This window comes from Hoplias malabaricus, chromosome 3 (genome assembly GCF_029633855.1).
Source record: "Hoplias malabaricus isolate fHopMal1 chromosome 3, fHopMal1.hap1, whole genome shotgun sequence".
Taxonomy (NCBI): Eukaryota; Metazoa; Chordata; class Actinopteri; order Characiformes; family Erythrinidae; genus Hoplias; species Hoplias malabaricus.
The window spans coordinates 71,194,183-71,210,588 of record NC_089802.1 but is presented as its reverse complement, the minus strand read 5'-3'; the positions used below and the strand labels follow the sequence as shown (position 1 = coordinate 71,210,588).

Below are 16,406 nucleotides of genomic sequence, written 5' to 3'. Positions count from 1 at the left end.
GACCTCTTCAACCAGTAGGTGTGGTCGAAAGATAAACACACACTCTCTCTCTCACACACTCACACACACACACACATACACAAACATACACACAGGAGTTTCCTCTGATATTGTGATCAGAGAATGGTTATAAGGGTTGTTTTAGTTCAATACAAAACGCTTTTTTTTGTATACCCAAGTATTTATGCATAGAGATGTGTAATAATCAGTAGGTACTCCTTGTACATGTTACACCCTTCTCAAAGTAGACACACCCCATGTTCAGCTCTGTAAACCTTCGATGAAAAGGTTTCAGTTCAGTTCCACTGCGAGGCGCTGTAAAGCACAGAGAACCGTGTCCAAAAGTTTGCAGACATCCCTGGACAAGCAAACACATGCATTCTGTTTCGGTTTGTACAAAAAAAACTCCCGAGCAAATAGAATGAGTATCCACACAAGAGCCAATTAATTTTGTCGGTTAGAATGGCATAAATATCCCCAACACTGGACTTGTGTGATGATAAACAAAGCATGATTTAGCAAGGATTAGCCGGATATGCCCACTGTCAAGCCTTTCGCAAACACAGCTCAGGGGATATTCCTATAAATCATACTTAAACTCCGGGCTGAAGTCAACTGGCTAACCGGGAAATCCTGATTTTTTTGATTATCCATCTGTTCTTTACTTGAGGCATGTGATCCAGGAGGGTATTCCATAAATGTCATTTAGCCTGATAACTTAAGCCCAAAGTCAAGCGGGAATAGAGCTGACTCATCTGGCTTTGAAATAGTTTTGTATTCAACATTATCTCACTCACCTATGTTCTATACTAAATTATGAGGTCTTTACAGAAGTGTGTGGGACACAGCTAATGTTAAATGTAGCTACTTTTTTCATAAACTACAATGGGTGCCTAACAAAAGAGGCCATTTTAATTTCTGAACTCGGGATTTGAATTTAATCTAAGGGATTTAAGTGTTTTTATTATTTTTAAAGCAGTATTTTAAACCGTAATTACTGCTTGCTCAACGTAAATCTAACGTAAATGTAGCAGGTTGCTACGGAGCGGGGTTGTATTATGACGTCACCACTGTCCCGCCCACTGTGATGGCGCTGGCGGACTGGACGTTGTGTGTGTTCGGTGTTGTGTCCGTGTGCGGAGGGTACTGTGTTTACCGCTTGCTGACCGGACACCAGAGGAGCTCAAGGAGAAGAGGACTGCTGTCCGAGCTCATGACCCGCACCGAGAGACCACTCTTCTGGATCGCGTAAGTCATCCAGAGGCGTATCTCTGCGGGTTGTTGTCGTTGTTGTTGTTGTCGTCGTCGTCACATTGATTCCAGCTGGAGCCCTGTTCGCGCGCTTCTTATCCAAATGTCTCCTTCCTTCTTATATGGAATGTTTAATTTGTTTTCCCCTTCTACTCGTTCTACTGTATTACATTTTGAGGGTTTTTTAATAGTGACAGCTCTGTGTGTGTTGTTTATGATTAACCAAATAGCTAATGTACAGCTTTCACCACACAGCATTCAGTCTGCACACATTAAACCAGTGTGAGCAATACAATGCATGAAAACACACCCATTGTATATAATAACAATAATAAATTCCTTTCAACCATAACCCAGGTGGCGGGGTTTCACAAAACCTAGAGCTGAGGACTATCCAATATGAATGCATATCAACTCTGTTCTTTAAAAAAAACAGGCTGATTTTAAGCTTAACTAGCTAAACTGAAAAGAAAATCCTGCTTTAGATTATAATACGCTTAGATTATAATAATCTATAATAGCACTTAGCCATGCGGTCTGTATTTACAAACATTTGTGGAAGCATGTGTCTTTCTAATGAGCTCACCAGTGCTACAAGCAAGTTTGTGACATTTCTATCATTCCAGATATTCCACAATAAACTGTGAGTGCTGTGAGTGGTATTACTGAAACGTAAAAGTGTTTAGGAATGACAGCAACTCAGCCACAAACTGACAGGCCATGTAAAGTTAGAGTGAGGTAGTGGAGTGCTGAGGTGCACAGTGTGTAAGGCACAGATGCTTTGCTGACACAATAGCTGGAGAGCTCCCAACCTCCAATAGCATTACGTAATATAAGTTATATATAAAACTTATATTACATTTAATTTTATTACATAATACTTTTATTACAATTATATATAAAATGTAATGTAATAAAAGGGTCTGGCTTTGGTCCCTTAGTTCCAATAAAGAGAAATCTTAAAGCTTCATTGTACCAAGACATTTTGGAGAATAGTATGCTTCAAACTTTGTGGGAAAAATTGTGAACAGCCATTTTCTTTTCCAGCATGACTGTGCCACAGTGCGCAAAGCAAGGTCCATAAAGGTATGGTTGTGTGAGTCTGGTAAGGGAGAACTTGGGTGACCCATACAGAGCCCTGAACTCAACCCCATCTAACACCTTTGGGTTAAAATATAATGGATATTACGAGCCAGGCCCTCTCTTACAACATCAATGTCCGAGCTCATAAATGCTGTTCTGGATGAATGGGCAAAAATTCCCACAGACACATTCCAAAATCTTGTAGAAAGCCTTCCCAGAAGAGTGAAATTTGTTATAACTGCAAATCTCCATATTAATGTTTATGTATTTAGCATCAGATGTCACAAAACCTTCTGTAGGAGTAATGTTTAGGTGTCCCAATACTTTTGTCTATGTAGTGTATGTTCTCTTAATGGGTGAGTAGGTGGAATTCTGCTGACGTAAGGAAGTTAGACTATAGGGACATTTGATTTGGTCTGTGGGTTGGACTTTGGAAAGCCTGGTTAATGCCTGTTAAATGTATTTGGTTTTTGTTCATTTATAGGTACTCACTGTACACACGGACCAAACTGGGCTATGTGTTTTACAAACGCCAGATGAAGAAAGCGCGGGAGAAATACCCAGCAGGCCACTCTCGAACCCAGGCCACCGCTATAAATGGTAAGAGGAGTTGCACTCCGCTCAGCTCAGCGTCATTCAAGGGAAACACAACCGTCAATTTTTTCTAATCTCTCTGTAGGAATCAAGATCATTCCTGTGCCCGTTCTCTCAGATAACTACAGCTATGTGATCATTGACACTGCAGCGAATCTTGCTGCTGTGGTAGACCCGTCTGATCCTCAGTTTGTTCAGGTAGGTTCCTCCATCCAGAACTGCTCTACTTTCTAATTACAGCACCAAAGCACATATAGCACATGTGGTTTGGGGTAAGACCTCAAGTGGTTTTCCAAAGTACTTGAAGTCTGTATAATTTATATCAGCTTGAGCCTTTTGGGAGGCTTCCATGACAAGTGGTGAAGTGTGAATCCACTTGGAATACAGCCTTAGGCTTTTACTGGTGGGTGGACTGAACCTTAAACATGACACAAGAGACTCCTGTGGCCAGTGGCTTTAGCGAAGTAGGAACTTGGCCATAAATATGAGCGTCTGCTCGCATTAGCTTCAGAAAAAATGGAGAAAAATGTAAACACATAAAAGACAAAAAAAATCTAAATTCACTTTGCACAAAGAAGCACACTGCATTTTCTAGGATGCCAGCATGCCTTTGTATTTCTCACACCACATTCTGAGTTTCACAACTATTTGTAGATATTGTAGTAATACAGCGTTATAGTTTGCTTTGTTTGCTCTGTGATTTTGCATTTAATTTTTGGCTGCTGTGATTTTTTTGGTCCTATCTCACACAATTTCACACATGTCCCATATTTAATAAGTACATCTTTATTTGTGATTTTTGGCTAATTTAGTATTATTAACTGAATACTGAATGTACATTTGAGGAGCCAGTTTTGGCTGTGCCGATAATACAAATGTGTGGACCACTAGGCTCAATTATGCTACTCCATTTCTTTCCTTGTAATGTGATTAGTCAAACATTTCTAGGCAGATAAAATAAGGCTTTTGTAATGAAACTGAGTCTGTAGTCATGAAGAAAGTAGGAACACATTTTCTGTATCTGATTTCATGATCAAGCCTTATTGCACCTGCACAGGCATGCCTGGAAGAGGAAGGGGTGACATTAGAAGCAATTTTCTGCACACACAAGCACTGGTGAGTAGAGTAATGGGTTAAGCCTGGGTGTGCTATTGATTTTGCATTTGTTTATATTTATCTTGCTCGCTAATTTGAGTTAATAAGCTGATTCAACATCAAAACATGAATCCACATTTGGCTTTGATGTGTCTGTGGGGTGTTAATACAGAATGTCACCCATGGGTCTGTGTCAGAGGTATCATACTCAGCATTTCTCAGTATATAAATACACCTTTACACATTTTAGGATATTTGCTTTATTTTAAAATGATAGAATTATACTAATTAAAATGAATAGTATAAATTTAAAATAATACTGAGTGAGGAATACCAGTAAATGTTTAAATGTTTTGTTAATGTTGTTCCGCAGCCCTCACCTTTTTGTTCCTTCTTCCTGTTATGAAACTGAAAGAAGTGGTTTATATTACTGGAAATATGCAAAAAACGTTGACCTTTAGCATGATTTCTATCATCATAATTGTCATAATTAGGTCCAGCTAATTAGACAGGAAATCCCAGCACCTGTACCCAGGTAACAAAAACGCAATAAATATAAAATGCTGTGCGTACATGTGGGTAGATAATCAGATGCCAGACTAGGAGTCCTATGTTTTTTGCCTTGCCCTCTATGTGGACCCTATGTAAGCATATAGCAGCTTGTGGGCATGTTTTTTTTTTTTTCCAGGGACCACAGCGGAGGAAACAGAGCCCTCAAAAGGCTCCACAGTTCCTGCAGGGTGTATGGAAACATTATGGATAACATTCCTGGCCTTACACAGTAAGAGCATTTCACCTTCATTTCATTCCAGGAGCCTCCACACACACCTCCGTTGAAATTTGTAAACCATGTTAAGGCTCATGCATAAACCAGTCCTACAGCTGCTTCTAAAAATATAAGTAAGTCAAGACAAATGTGTTCACATCCCCATCCAGACATCTAGCAGAGTCCCGTTATTGAAGTCACATGCCATTAGCCTGCGCTTCCCCAGAGCCAAAACCTGACAGGGTAGTTCGAAAGCTTTTTTTTGTTTTTTAATATTTATATAAATGAACCATGTCTGTAATCATGATGATTAGGGTTAGGTATCGTTCACATTTGGAATTAGGTACCAATACCATTGTTGTTTTAGTTTGTTTCTTAGTTTTTGATACTTAACTCTCTCTGTAATTCCCTCATAAAGAAAGTCCAAAGTTCAAAGTTTCAAGCTTTTTAAAATGTATTTATTTAGAACATTTTACACATTACACAATACAACCTCTCTCTACCTCCTCCCTACAACCTCCAGTCTGTCACCAGGGCATAGCATGACCAGTTTAAAGTAAATACAGTGGTTTATTTGTACTGAGCAAAGATATAATTAGATATAATAGCAGAATAAAAACATGATTTTTTAAAGAGTTCATATTTTCAAACGGGGCAGCACGGTGGCGCAGCAGATAGTGTCGCAGTCTCACAAACCCCCTGGGAACTTGAGGTTGTGGGTTCGAGTCCCGCTCCGGGTGACTGTCTGTGAGGAGATTGGTGTGTTCTCCCCGTGTCTGCGTGGGTTTCCTCCGGGTGCTCCAGTTTCCACGGTCCAAAAACACACATTGGTAGGTGGATTGGCGGCTCAAACGTGTGTGTGTGTGTGTCCTGTGGGGGACTGGCGCCCCCTCCAGGGTTTGTTCCTGCCTTGCGCCCAATGGTTCCGGGTGGGCTCTCGACCCTAATGTGAATTTTCTTATTTAACCAATTTACCAATTGCAGTGCCATTCATAACATAGTAGTATGTAATTACATATATGTTATATATATATATTTATTTATATATAAATCTTAAATCATTAATATTGCCTGTAAAAGTAGCATATGACTGAAAAAAAACTATGATTAAAAACATTTTTGTGCCATATGTGCTATAGCTTTAAATTCAAAGGGAGAAAATATACAATAATCTGAAGTTATGTTATGTTATGTTATATTTATTTATTTATTTATAATGATTAATTACTTAAAACATGCTATGTTTATGATTTTAAAAAGGAATTTAATTAACCAATACACATTGTGAAACTGCCATTGGAAAAAAAAGTATATACTCTACTTGCAAATGCATGTTTTTTGCCAAGTCAGTCAATAAAAATTATATAAAATATGTTAAAACCCTACTTAAAAACACTGATCTAATAATATATATAATATATGAAGTAGTAAAGCCAAATAATTTAATTTCTTCTTAAAATAACCTGTTTTTTGTAATAATATTACTTTAGACGTGCCTCAGTTCTATAGTCGTCTTGGAAAGTAAGGCATTTTTGGAAAGCAAACCTCTTTCCTATGACAGTGCTATATTTGACTCTATGCTGTGTTCTGCGTTCTGTAGTCCTTTGACAGACAAAGATACCATAGACGTTGGGACACGTCTGCGCTTCAGAGCTTTTTACACTCCTGGCCACACTGTGGGTCACATGATCTACCTCTTGGATGGACGAGCATTTGAAGGCCCCAGTAGCCTTTTTTCAGGAGACCTGGTCTTTCTCTCAGGATGTGGTAATTATGCCCACTCTGTGTAAATATACAATAGGAGTAAGCTATACATATGTGCCAGTTACATTTATGTTTCTGGTAAGTACAGATATACAATGAGAGCTGCATTATAGACGCTTATGAGAGCTGACCCATGCCTATGTTTATCAACAACAGATTAACATTTCTTACCCTTGTAGGGCGAATGTTTGAGGGCACTGCTTCAACAATGCTGTCATCTCTGGACACAGTAGGCTCACTGAATGACGACACACTGCTCTGGCCTGGTACAGTTCTAATTCACTGCTTTGACTTGTCTGTTATTATGTCACTTGAAACAATAAGAGTTGCCATTTAAGACAGATGCTTTTTTATTAGGTCATGAATATGCTGAGGACAACCTGCTGTTTGCTGCTGAAGTTGAGCCTTGTAATGCAGTACGGGAACAGAAGCTACAGTGGGTCCTGCAGCAGCGAGGTCAAAGACTGTGCACAGTGAGGAGGCTTGGAATTGTCCTGTTTATTTTCATTAGAGCTTAATTTGGGTCTAGAGAAATCTGACAGGCAGGTTCACACATTTTAAATCCAAGTCTGAGTACAGCACAATTAAATTTAGTTTTATCTCAGCCACAACTCATTGGAGACTGTCCCATTGCCCTACTAAAGTTAGTGATGTTACCAACAAGTCTGTAATTCAGTCATTATAGTGTTAATAACGTCATTCAGGGCATTGTTACATATAAAATACATTACCATGACAAATTTGTTTAAAGTTGTAGTAAAAGGAACCAGATTTCTGAAGAATTTAAAGTCTCTAAAGAGAAAGCTGATGCGTGAAATAGTAATAATTATGCTGCCTGATACGTGAGACTATGGATTTGATAGTTTGGCGTAGTTATGTCTGTCACATTTACTTTGGATGCCTAAATATGTTCTCAATTGGCAGGCTTTTATCCCTTGTCTAGTTTTGTTATATTTAAAGAGGCTTTGCTCAATAACCTGACATTTCATTTCTCTGAACCTACATACTGACCTTTTTTAAGCACTGTAATTATGCTCTGCTCCCACTAGTGCCCATCTACTCTGGCAGAAGAAAAGCAATACAATCCTTTCCTTCGGAGCCATGCTCAAGACCTCCAGCGAGCATTAGGCCTGCAGCAGAACCAGGACGAGGACTGGATGTCGTACAGGGCTCGGGTTTTAGAAGAGTTACGCAGGCGGAAGGACATTTATAAAGGTCGTTAACCTCCCACTTAAGTACTGGAGGATAAAACTACTACCCCATTCCAACTGCCCTGTTTTATTCCTCACTCAGATGAGATTGCTTCATGAGGAGGGCACTGATGGAAATGTAGACAGTGTAGTGAAGTGAAATGTGAAGGTTTACAGTTTGCACAGTTTGAATATTTGGGCATTATTAAGATGATTTTGGACTGAGAATTTAGGCTGAAAAAAACAGATTTTCAAAACAAGGATGAGTGATTTGTATCTGTGTAATGTACACAAATTTCTATCCATTTATAGACGTAGAAATGTGTGGTGCACAACCTCTCCTGTTTTAAAAACTTCACCTTTTCTAGCCCTACGCAGAATTGTATGTTCTCAAGGTCTCCACAAAAACGGATGCTGGCTGATATGAGTCCAGTTCTGCACAGAGATAAGCCAAGCAAGCTTGTTGCCACTGTCCATTTTGGGCTGAGGTTCAGCAGTGTGGACTTAGGTAAAACACATATAAATCCTCACTTAGATTGGGCACAGTCAGGACTGCCTGCACAGGGCCAAGAGTAATGGGCCAATAGTTTGTCAGTGTACAAAATCTCATGAGTCCTATGCATGCAGCCCATTGTGGGTCATGAGTTAAGCTTGAAACTGGAGAGCAGATTCGTTTAATGGGAAACCTTTCTAACACTAAGCTGAATGGAGATGATGTGGTTTGAATCACATGCTCTTTCAAATTTTAGGGTACTAGCACTGTATGTTTGTCATTTTGAAAATAATAAAATCAGATTATGGACCTTTTTTGTTGTGGGTCTGTTGTTTATTCTATGTAACCCCCACCTCCCTCTGTCAAACTTTCAGGTCGGGCCACTGGATAGCATCAGCAACATTTGTACTAACAGATTTAAGTTCAGAAGTACAAAGCAAAATATATAGGGTTCATTTATAAGACTGTTCATTATAAAAACTGGCTTTACACAATGTTTACTGGAGAAACACGGTGGACATTATATGAATGTATAGCCCTTTTCACATATGAATTCTGGAATAAGTCCAGAGAATTTGGTCTGGACATCTTTCAGAGTTGTCCTTTCACACATGTAACATACAGCTGGAGATTTTCCACAGCTGAAAATGTCCCATGTGTTTTAGGCATGGGGTGGTGCCTGTGTAGCAGCACTTCTGCAGAATGCAGTGATTCAACTTTATCAGATTTATTTACTCATGCACTCATTCTGATATTACCTGGACTTTTTGCTAGAGGGCTGTTAGGGTAAATTTAGGGTAAGGTCTGGTAAAAAATGTTACAGGCATTTGTATTCACACATACAGCTCCACTGGGTAAAGTCTGGGAAAGTTCTGAATTATGATGCATGTGTGAAAGGGGTTTATACCACTTCAGAATGAACACGAAAATTATTCAGGAAGGATTCACCAGGCCCACGGGATTAAACCTGCATTATTAAAGAAGAATAAACTCCATTTTATTTAAAATCTGCAGTCCCTATATTGTTTTAGTCAGCTCTATCGCTTTACCCGCTTTTTCTGTTGACCCTGGCACCCTCTTAAGTGAAATGTCTTAGTCAAAAAAGAGAAAAGTGGACACAGAGTGTCGGATTTTTCAAGAAAAATGGACCTCTTCCTATATGTTCACGGAGGTGAATGGGAAACCCGTGTGCCTGGTGTGCATGCAGCAAGTTTTGGTGCTTAAGGAATACAATATTAAGTATTCAGTTCATGTGTTCAGAATTGCTTCCCAGATGTGGAAAATGTCACTGTGATCAGTTTTTTATGCATAATGCACTTAAATAAATGTTTAACAGAGTAAAAGTGTTGTTGAAATTGCACATAATTTTTTCCATCATTCATTCTTTCATTCATTCATTATCTGTAACCCTTATATAGTTCAGGGCCGCGGTGGGTCCAGAGGAATACACCCTGGAGGGGGCGCCAGTCCTTCACAGGGCAACACAGACACACACACATTCACTCACACCTACGGACACTTTTGAGTCGCCAATCCACCTACCAACGTGTGGTTTTGGACTGTGGGAGGAAACCGGAGCACCCAGAGGAAACCCACGTGGACACAGGGAGAACACACCAACTCCTCACAGACAGTCACCCGGAGCGGGAATCAAACCCACAACCTCCAGGTCCCTGGAGCTGTGTGACTGCGACACTACCTGCTGTACCAATATGTACTATAATATATAATTATTATATGAAAAGTAATTTATAGAGTGTGCCATGAGTAGGCCATATTTTGCTAAAAAAAAACAACAACTTTGTTTTAAATTCAGAGGGAGCTGAGCACAAAAAAGCAGATGATTGGCAAAGAGGTAATGGATGCTGCTACATAATTTTCTTAAAAAGTAAAAAGTTGTTCATAATACATTTAGTAAAAGGACAATTCATTTCATATGAAGATTTTTATAAATTACTTCTTCTTTGCACTAATACAAAGAAAAAAAGTGGATTTATTGTTAGTTCCATGTAATTTTGGAATGAGTTTACTGGTCTCGCCCCCTTGAGATCCGATTAAGTTGTATGCGGCCCCCAGACCAAAATGAGTTTGACACCCCTGACCTAAGGCGTCTGGCAGCCTGTTTTTGAGGTACACCTATAAACTAGACCTGGCCTATTTGGGAAAAAAAACAGTGTTTTATCTGAACTGGTCACTGCAATGGAACCATCATATCCCCTAATTTACTGTAACATTGCACAGAATTAGTTCACTTTAAGAAGGTATTATTTCCCATTTCTGAGCCAGAGGAGTTGGAGGAGGTGAATAACTTTTTCCCTTTTTGCCTCTGCTCTTTTCCTTTTGGACACATTTGACCTGAAGCTGAAGTTCAAAAACTGAGAAATAAGGCTTTTGGGGAAAGCCCAGGTGCAGCTCTTCTAGTTAAGGCTGATTTGGAACAGAGATTAGACCGAGAAGGCTGTCTATCAACATTTTTATAATGTGTCACTCAAATGTAATGTTGAATGCTCAACTATAAGGGGATTTACGGTAAATGTTTACTTCGCCGTTGCCATAGATACGGAGAGCGTTGACCAGTTTGAGGACTCGTTGACCTCCATTTCGGTATTTTATAAATCTTTTTCCAAAACATAGCTTTCAAATATTCATAGCTTTTAATGTTAACGAGCTACTTGCCTGTTTGTTTCCTTCTGGATCTAATGTAACAGAGCAAAACCTATCGGGCTGTCAGTGTCTAGCTTTTTAAGACCCGTTCCTTGTTGTATAACTGGTTATAATATTTCCCACTTCCCTCATATGTTTGCATTTTCCCTCCACATATGCGTTAAAAGACATGAATGAACCCGAAGCTCTTGGTGGGAGAACAGAAGAACTAAAACCCTCAAACGAGGCATTAGAATTTCTGTCCAGCATCAGTGAGTCATTTCCAATTTTGTTGCAATGCTTCTTTTAGATCAGCTGTTTTCTTGTCTGGGGTAATACACCATGTGGATATGACACCAAAATCTGCCATGTATCTGAGATGCTATCTAACCATGTTAAACCCTCTTGGGAGGTTCTTATTGAAGGAAATTACGTTATATGTCATAATACATATTTAAAAGCATAATAATATTGTTTTACTGTAAGAAAAAATCTAAATGATTGAAAATGTTGCTTACATTTGCTTGTTTTTACAAATTTACCTACACCAGCTTTGGTCTTTGTGTTATAAAATAATAATAATAAAAATAAATAAAATGTATGCCTGAATACTTTATTAATTGATTGATTGATTGTCTTTAAGCACCCAGAGAAATCGATCATTGCTTATTTGTGGACTCCTTGGTGACGGTATCTAACAGTGGCAGGGAACTGGGAGAATTCTGTGTTAGCATACAGAAGGCCAGCTATCATGATGAGCCCTGCTTTCTGGTCCATGCTAACAGTCATGGCACAATTGATAACATACCCTGTGGCACTTCCATTGTGGGTGAGTCTAGAGACACTGACATACATCTGGCACAAATCCTACTAAACTTTAAGGAGCAACACGCCATCTTCCCCATCAAAAAGTAGCAAATAATAATGACTCTGTAATTTTAACATTATTTTACATGTTTTTAATTGAATGCACTTTTGTCACATATTAAATCCAATCCACTATTAACAGGTTATGTATCTAAGACCCTTGAGACACTTGAACAGAATCATCATGAATATATGAAGGTATCATTTCCCTAACTCGCTCTTCTATGTATTATTTACCTTATTATAGACAAGAGTTCTTACATGTTTTACATCACATTGCCCTAATATCATTCTGGAGCACTGTCAAAGACTCACAATTTATTCTTTCTACTCAATTGTGTTGTTAATGTTTCAGATGCAGGAACACACTCTGGAGAGGAAGATAAACATAGTGAAGCAAGATGAGTATCTAGTGGTGAACAGAGTCATTACCGAGAAAGAGGTAAGGAAGCAATATAGTACTGTGACATACTGTAGTTTCTAAAATCTAGTTTAAAGATTTTAAAATTATTTAAGAGACCCCTGGGACCTTTGTACTTTTGTTTAAAATCCTTTTTTTTCTACATTTTCTAGGAGGTGAAGAAAGAAACATTCACATTACCCCTGCATTCACTACAAGGTTTTGTTTCTGAGGCCTCCAACCTCATAATCTTGCGCATTTTAGCTCAGCAGAGGAAGGTTCCAGAGAAAATGATGTTTCTCTCATTCAATGCTGACACTCAAGTTGGTTTGACAGCATATGTAAGTACATTGATTTAATATTGCTTTGTCTGTGATGGTCTCAAAGGGGCATACTAGGACTTAACATTTAATACATTAAGAGCACACAGCATCTGAAGTTTGTTGAAGATCAGTGAGTTGGTGTGCTGTGGACCTTGAGCATTTTAGAAGGTTTTTTGTCACTTAAATATTGATAAGTTTTACAGTCCAAAGCACTAACAAGATGTATATGTGTTAATATCATCTGCTGTTAATGTCTGCTGTTGTAAGAAACACAAAAGAATATGACCAAAGCAAAGACAAAACCACTAGCCAAAGACTATAACCTTGAACAGACAGGATAAATTAGGTACTAATCCACACATAGAAATAAGGAAACTCAAGATACAAACCATGCACACAAGGAGACAGGCCACAGATGATACAAGAAAGATTACCATATTTCAGACAGACAACAGCACTAAATATGAAAAAGACAAGCTGAAAACGAGCTAGATATAAAGCGGCAGACAACTCAAGGTTAACAGATTTAAGTAAACTTTACTAAAGGGACTACAAACAAAGAAACAAACAGAACTAAGCTAAACAAGATAGAGAGAAACACGCTACTAAACACAAGGAAAACCTAAGGTTAACTCAGAATTCTATAGACAAAGGAACATTGAGTAAAGTACAAACACAGAAAATAACCTAAAACATGAAAGGCAAGGGTAAGACTATTAAATAACAACTCTTCACAAAAGACAAACCAGACTAGAACACAAGACAACTTCGAATGGCAGGCAACCGGAAAGGTACAACATAGAATCTAAAAATACACACAAAACAAGCCTCCTGGACTCCAATGAAGACGAGACACATAAGGGCAGGCTGGTCACATAACAAACAGGCACAGGGAGAACACTCCAAACTCCTGACAGACAGTCACCCATAGGAAACCCACACAGACACAGGGAGAACACACCAAACTCCTGACAGACAGTCACCCATAGGAAACCCACACAGACACAGGGAGAACACACCACACTCCTCACAGACAGTCACCTGGAGGAAACCCACGCAGACACAGGGAGAACACACCACACTCCTCACAGACAGTCACCCGGAGGAAACCCACGCAGACACAGGGTGAACACACCACACTCCTCACAAACAGTCACCCGGAGGAAACCCACGCAGACACAGGGAGAACACACCACACTCCTCACAAACAGTCACCCGGAGGAAACCCACGCAGACACAGGGAGAACACACCACACTCCTCACAGACAGTCACCCGGAGGAAACCCACGCAGACACAGGGAGAACACACCACACTCCTCACAGACAGTCACCCGGAGCGGGAATCAAACCCACAACCTCCAGGTCCCTGGAGCTGTGTGACTGCGACACTACCTGCTGCACCAATTTGTACTTTAATATATAATAATTATATGAAAAGTAATTTATATAGTGTGCCATGAGTAGGCCATATTTTGCTAAAAAAAACAACAACTTTGTTTTAAATTTAGAGGGAGCTGGGCACAAAAAAGCAGATGGTTGGCAAAGAGGTAATGGATGTCTTTGGAATTGAGAGAATCATCACATCTGGTGAAGACATCCCAGAAACCTGGCACAGCTACTTTCTTTCAGACGGGTAAACTTTTTCTGCCATGTTGAGAAACACAGCTTCATTAATGATTTTGGCATGTCCAAACCCAGTGAGCGAAAAGATATATAAACTTCAGACAGCGTTAAAGAAGGCACCTCTTTAGAACATGAAAATCCACCTTTAATTGTTAAAAAATATACATGCATCAAATATGTCATCAGTCATTTTATGGCAACTGTTATGTATTATTAAAAACGTACTTTTGGATGCAACTTTAGGCCCAGTAACAAAACACATCTATGCACATGCTTTTGCTGTGCGTTTTTCTTGATGGAACTCATAACAAAGGCGGTGATTTTTCTTTCTTGCTTTGCATTTTCACAAACTACTTCATTTTAAGTAATTATTTGTTGAATAAAATGACAATTGTCATTTTTAATTCTATGCAACACATACAATAAATAAAAGAAGAGCAGGAGAGTGTTTTCATTTTTAATTACAATTATACCTTACCTACACACATTTAATGGACTGTTAAAAATGGACTAGATTTTATATGGAAACTGGAATACCAACAATGTCATTTCATGAACTAATTTAAGTCAGTTAATGTTTATGGAGGTCTCCGAAATGAGGCACAGTTTATATTAAACTCTATGAGAATTTACTCTCATTTGTAGTCTTTTATTTTTTACTGTAGGCATTTGGCAAGCAGGGTACAGGTGGGCTCTCCAGTGACAATGAACCTTCTGCAGGTTCCTTCCAAAGTTAGTGAAGGTTAGTATATTTCACCAATCCTGCAAATGTGACATTGAAATGTATGAGTAAATGTGCTACATAAAAAAATGTTTGTGTTTTCCAAAGATCACAAGCCAGTGATAAAGCCGTTGATCTGGGAGGAGGACATGGAACTTCATTCAAGATTTCTGGACAGAAAGGTGGCGATGCATGTTCAGAAACGGATATGATTGGATCTTATATCATACTTGGTCCAATGTCAAATTTAAGAGATATGACATAAACGAAATAACATTCTCATCCTGTATTCCTATCCTTGTCTATGCTGCAGGAAGAGCTGAAAGCAGCCCACTCCTCTTATGTTAGACATCACCCTGAGCTGAAGACACTGTTGGCTGACTTTGTGCAGTTCCTGCTGTTGAGGAAACCTCAAGATGTTTTCTCCTTTGCCTGTGACTTCTTTGGTCCCTTTGACCCTCAGCGTCCACCAGGCAGCAGTTTCAAGACTTCACGGAACATAGTGTGTCCTGAAGTACAAGGAGATAATAAATAATAGTCTGTTAAGCCTTCATCCTGAGCACCTTCTTTAATAAAACCTTACTCTATGATATACTTTGTGTTAGTGTCTTGACTTTATTTTACATTTCATCAGACTGGGTACTGTGATGGGACACTGTGAGCCCTTTGAAAAAACATGGAGGCTTTATGAAGGCTTTTTTTTATTATTATTCTAAAGCTGTCACATATGAACTCTGATGCCATCAGTCAGAATCGGTGAGCCCTAAGCCAAGGTCATGTGCATGTCATTCATTTGTTTATACAGAAACAGGGAAGGGACTGAATGTCACCTGACAAGACTTTGTTGGACTTTAACTACACTGCTAAAAAAAAAATAAAGGGAACACTAAAATAACAAATCCTAGTTCTCAATGAATGAAATATTCCAGCTGAAAATCTTTATTCATTACATAGTGGAATGTGTTGAGAATAAAATAATCAATGTAAATCAAAAGTATTATCCCATGAAGGTCTGAATAAAAGTATAAATTCAAAATAAAAGTAGGCTGATCCAACTTCAGTGGACATTCCTCAACACAAGTTAAAATGAGGCTCTGCTGTGTGTGTGGCTTTCCTGTGTCGTATGACCTCCCTACAACCCCTAGGCATGCTCCTGATGAGGCGGCGGATGTTCTCCTGAGGGATCTCCTCCCAGAGCAGGATTAAAGCATCAGTCAACTTCTGGACAGTCTGTGGTCCATCGTTGGTGGATGGAACGAGACACGATGTCCCAGATGTGCTCGATTGGATTCAGGTCTGGGGAATGGGCAAGACAGTCCATAGCATCAATGCCTTCATCATGCAGCACTGAGGAGCACTGACAAAATGCAAAAGTGACCAAAACATCAGCCAGAAAGGATGAAAACAAAGAAATAATCTGTGGTCACCACCTTCAGAACCACTCCTTTAAAGGGGAAATCTTGCAAATTGCCTCTTATTCTATTGTTTCCTGCTACAACCAGTTCAAGATTCTTTTGTCCTGTGGGGCTTTTTGACTTTTTCTTTTTACTATTGCTGAAAAGGTGAAGTGATGGTCGCCTAACAAGCTTTGCG

The 16,406-nt window shown here is 39.1% G+C and overlaps 2 protein-coding genes across 2 annotated transcripts; both read left to right on the top strand.

Moving 5' to 3' along the window:
- Positions 1-1,061: 1,061 nt before the first annotated feature.
- On the top strand, positions 1,062-8,030 carry pnkd (PNKD metallo-beta-lactamase domain containing). The gene is made up of 9 exons (XM_066663931.1): positions 1,062-1,248; positions 2,819-2,934; positions 3,014-3,126; positions 3,986-4,044; positions 4,712-4,804; positions 6,390-6,556; positions 6,733-6,819; positions 6,911-7,026; positions 7,603-8,030. Exons 1-9 carry the CDS (start codon positions 1,088-1,090, stop codon positions 7,774-7,776), a joined length of 1,086 nt encoding a protein of 361 aa, XP_066520028.1. The 5' UTR covers positions 1,062-1,087; the 3' UTR covers positions 7,777-8,030.
- Positions 8,031-10,786: 2,756 nt separating this feature from the next.
- On the top strand, positions 10,787-15,392 carry catip (ciliogenesis associated TTC17 interacting protein). The gene is made up of 10 exons (XM_066664157.1): positions 10,787-10,840; positions 11,068-11,151; positions 11,523-11,708; positions 11,889-11,944; positions 12,102-12,188; positions 12,320-12,487; positions 13,978-14,102; positions 14,758-14,834; positions 14,922-14,995; positions 15,127-15,392. The coding sequence occupies exons 2-10, from the start codon at positions 11,070-11,072 to the stop codon at positions 15,346-15,348; spliced, it is 1,077 nt and encodes a 358-aa protein (XP_066520254.1). The 5' UTR covers positions 10,787-10,840; positions 11,068-11,069; the 3' UTR covers positions 15,349-15,392.
- The last annotated feature ends 1,014 nt before the right edge of the window (positions 15,393-16,406 follow it).

Coding starts and splice junctions, on each gene's coding strand:
- catip (XM_066664157.1), top strand. CDS start 11,070: ATGAATGAACCCGAAGCTCTTGGTGGGAGAACAGAAGAACTAAAACCC. Junction 14,103..14,757: donor AGCTACTTTCTTTCAGACGG/GTAAACTTTTTC, acceptor TTTTTACTGTAG/GCATTTGGCAAGCAGGGTAC. Junction 14,835..14,921: donor TCCTTCCAAAGTTAGTGAAG/GTTAGTATATTT, acceptor TGTTTTCCAAAG/ATCACAAGCCAGTGATAAAG.
- pnkd (XM_066663931.1), top strand. CDS start 1,088: ATGGCGCTGGCGGACTGGACGTTGTGTGTGTTCGGTGTTGTGTCCGTG. Junction 3,127..3,985: donor CTGATCCTCAGTTTGTTCAG/GTAGGTTCCTCC, acceptor GCACCTGCACAG/GCATGCCTGGAAGAGGAAGG. Junction 4,805..6,389: donor AACATTCCTGGCCTTACACA/GTAAGAGCATTT, acceptor TGCGTTCTGTAG/TCCTTTGACAGACAAAGATA.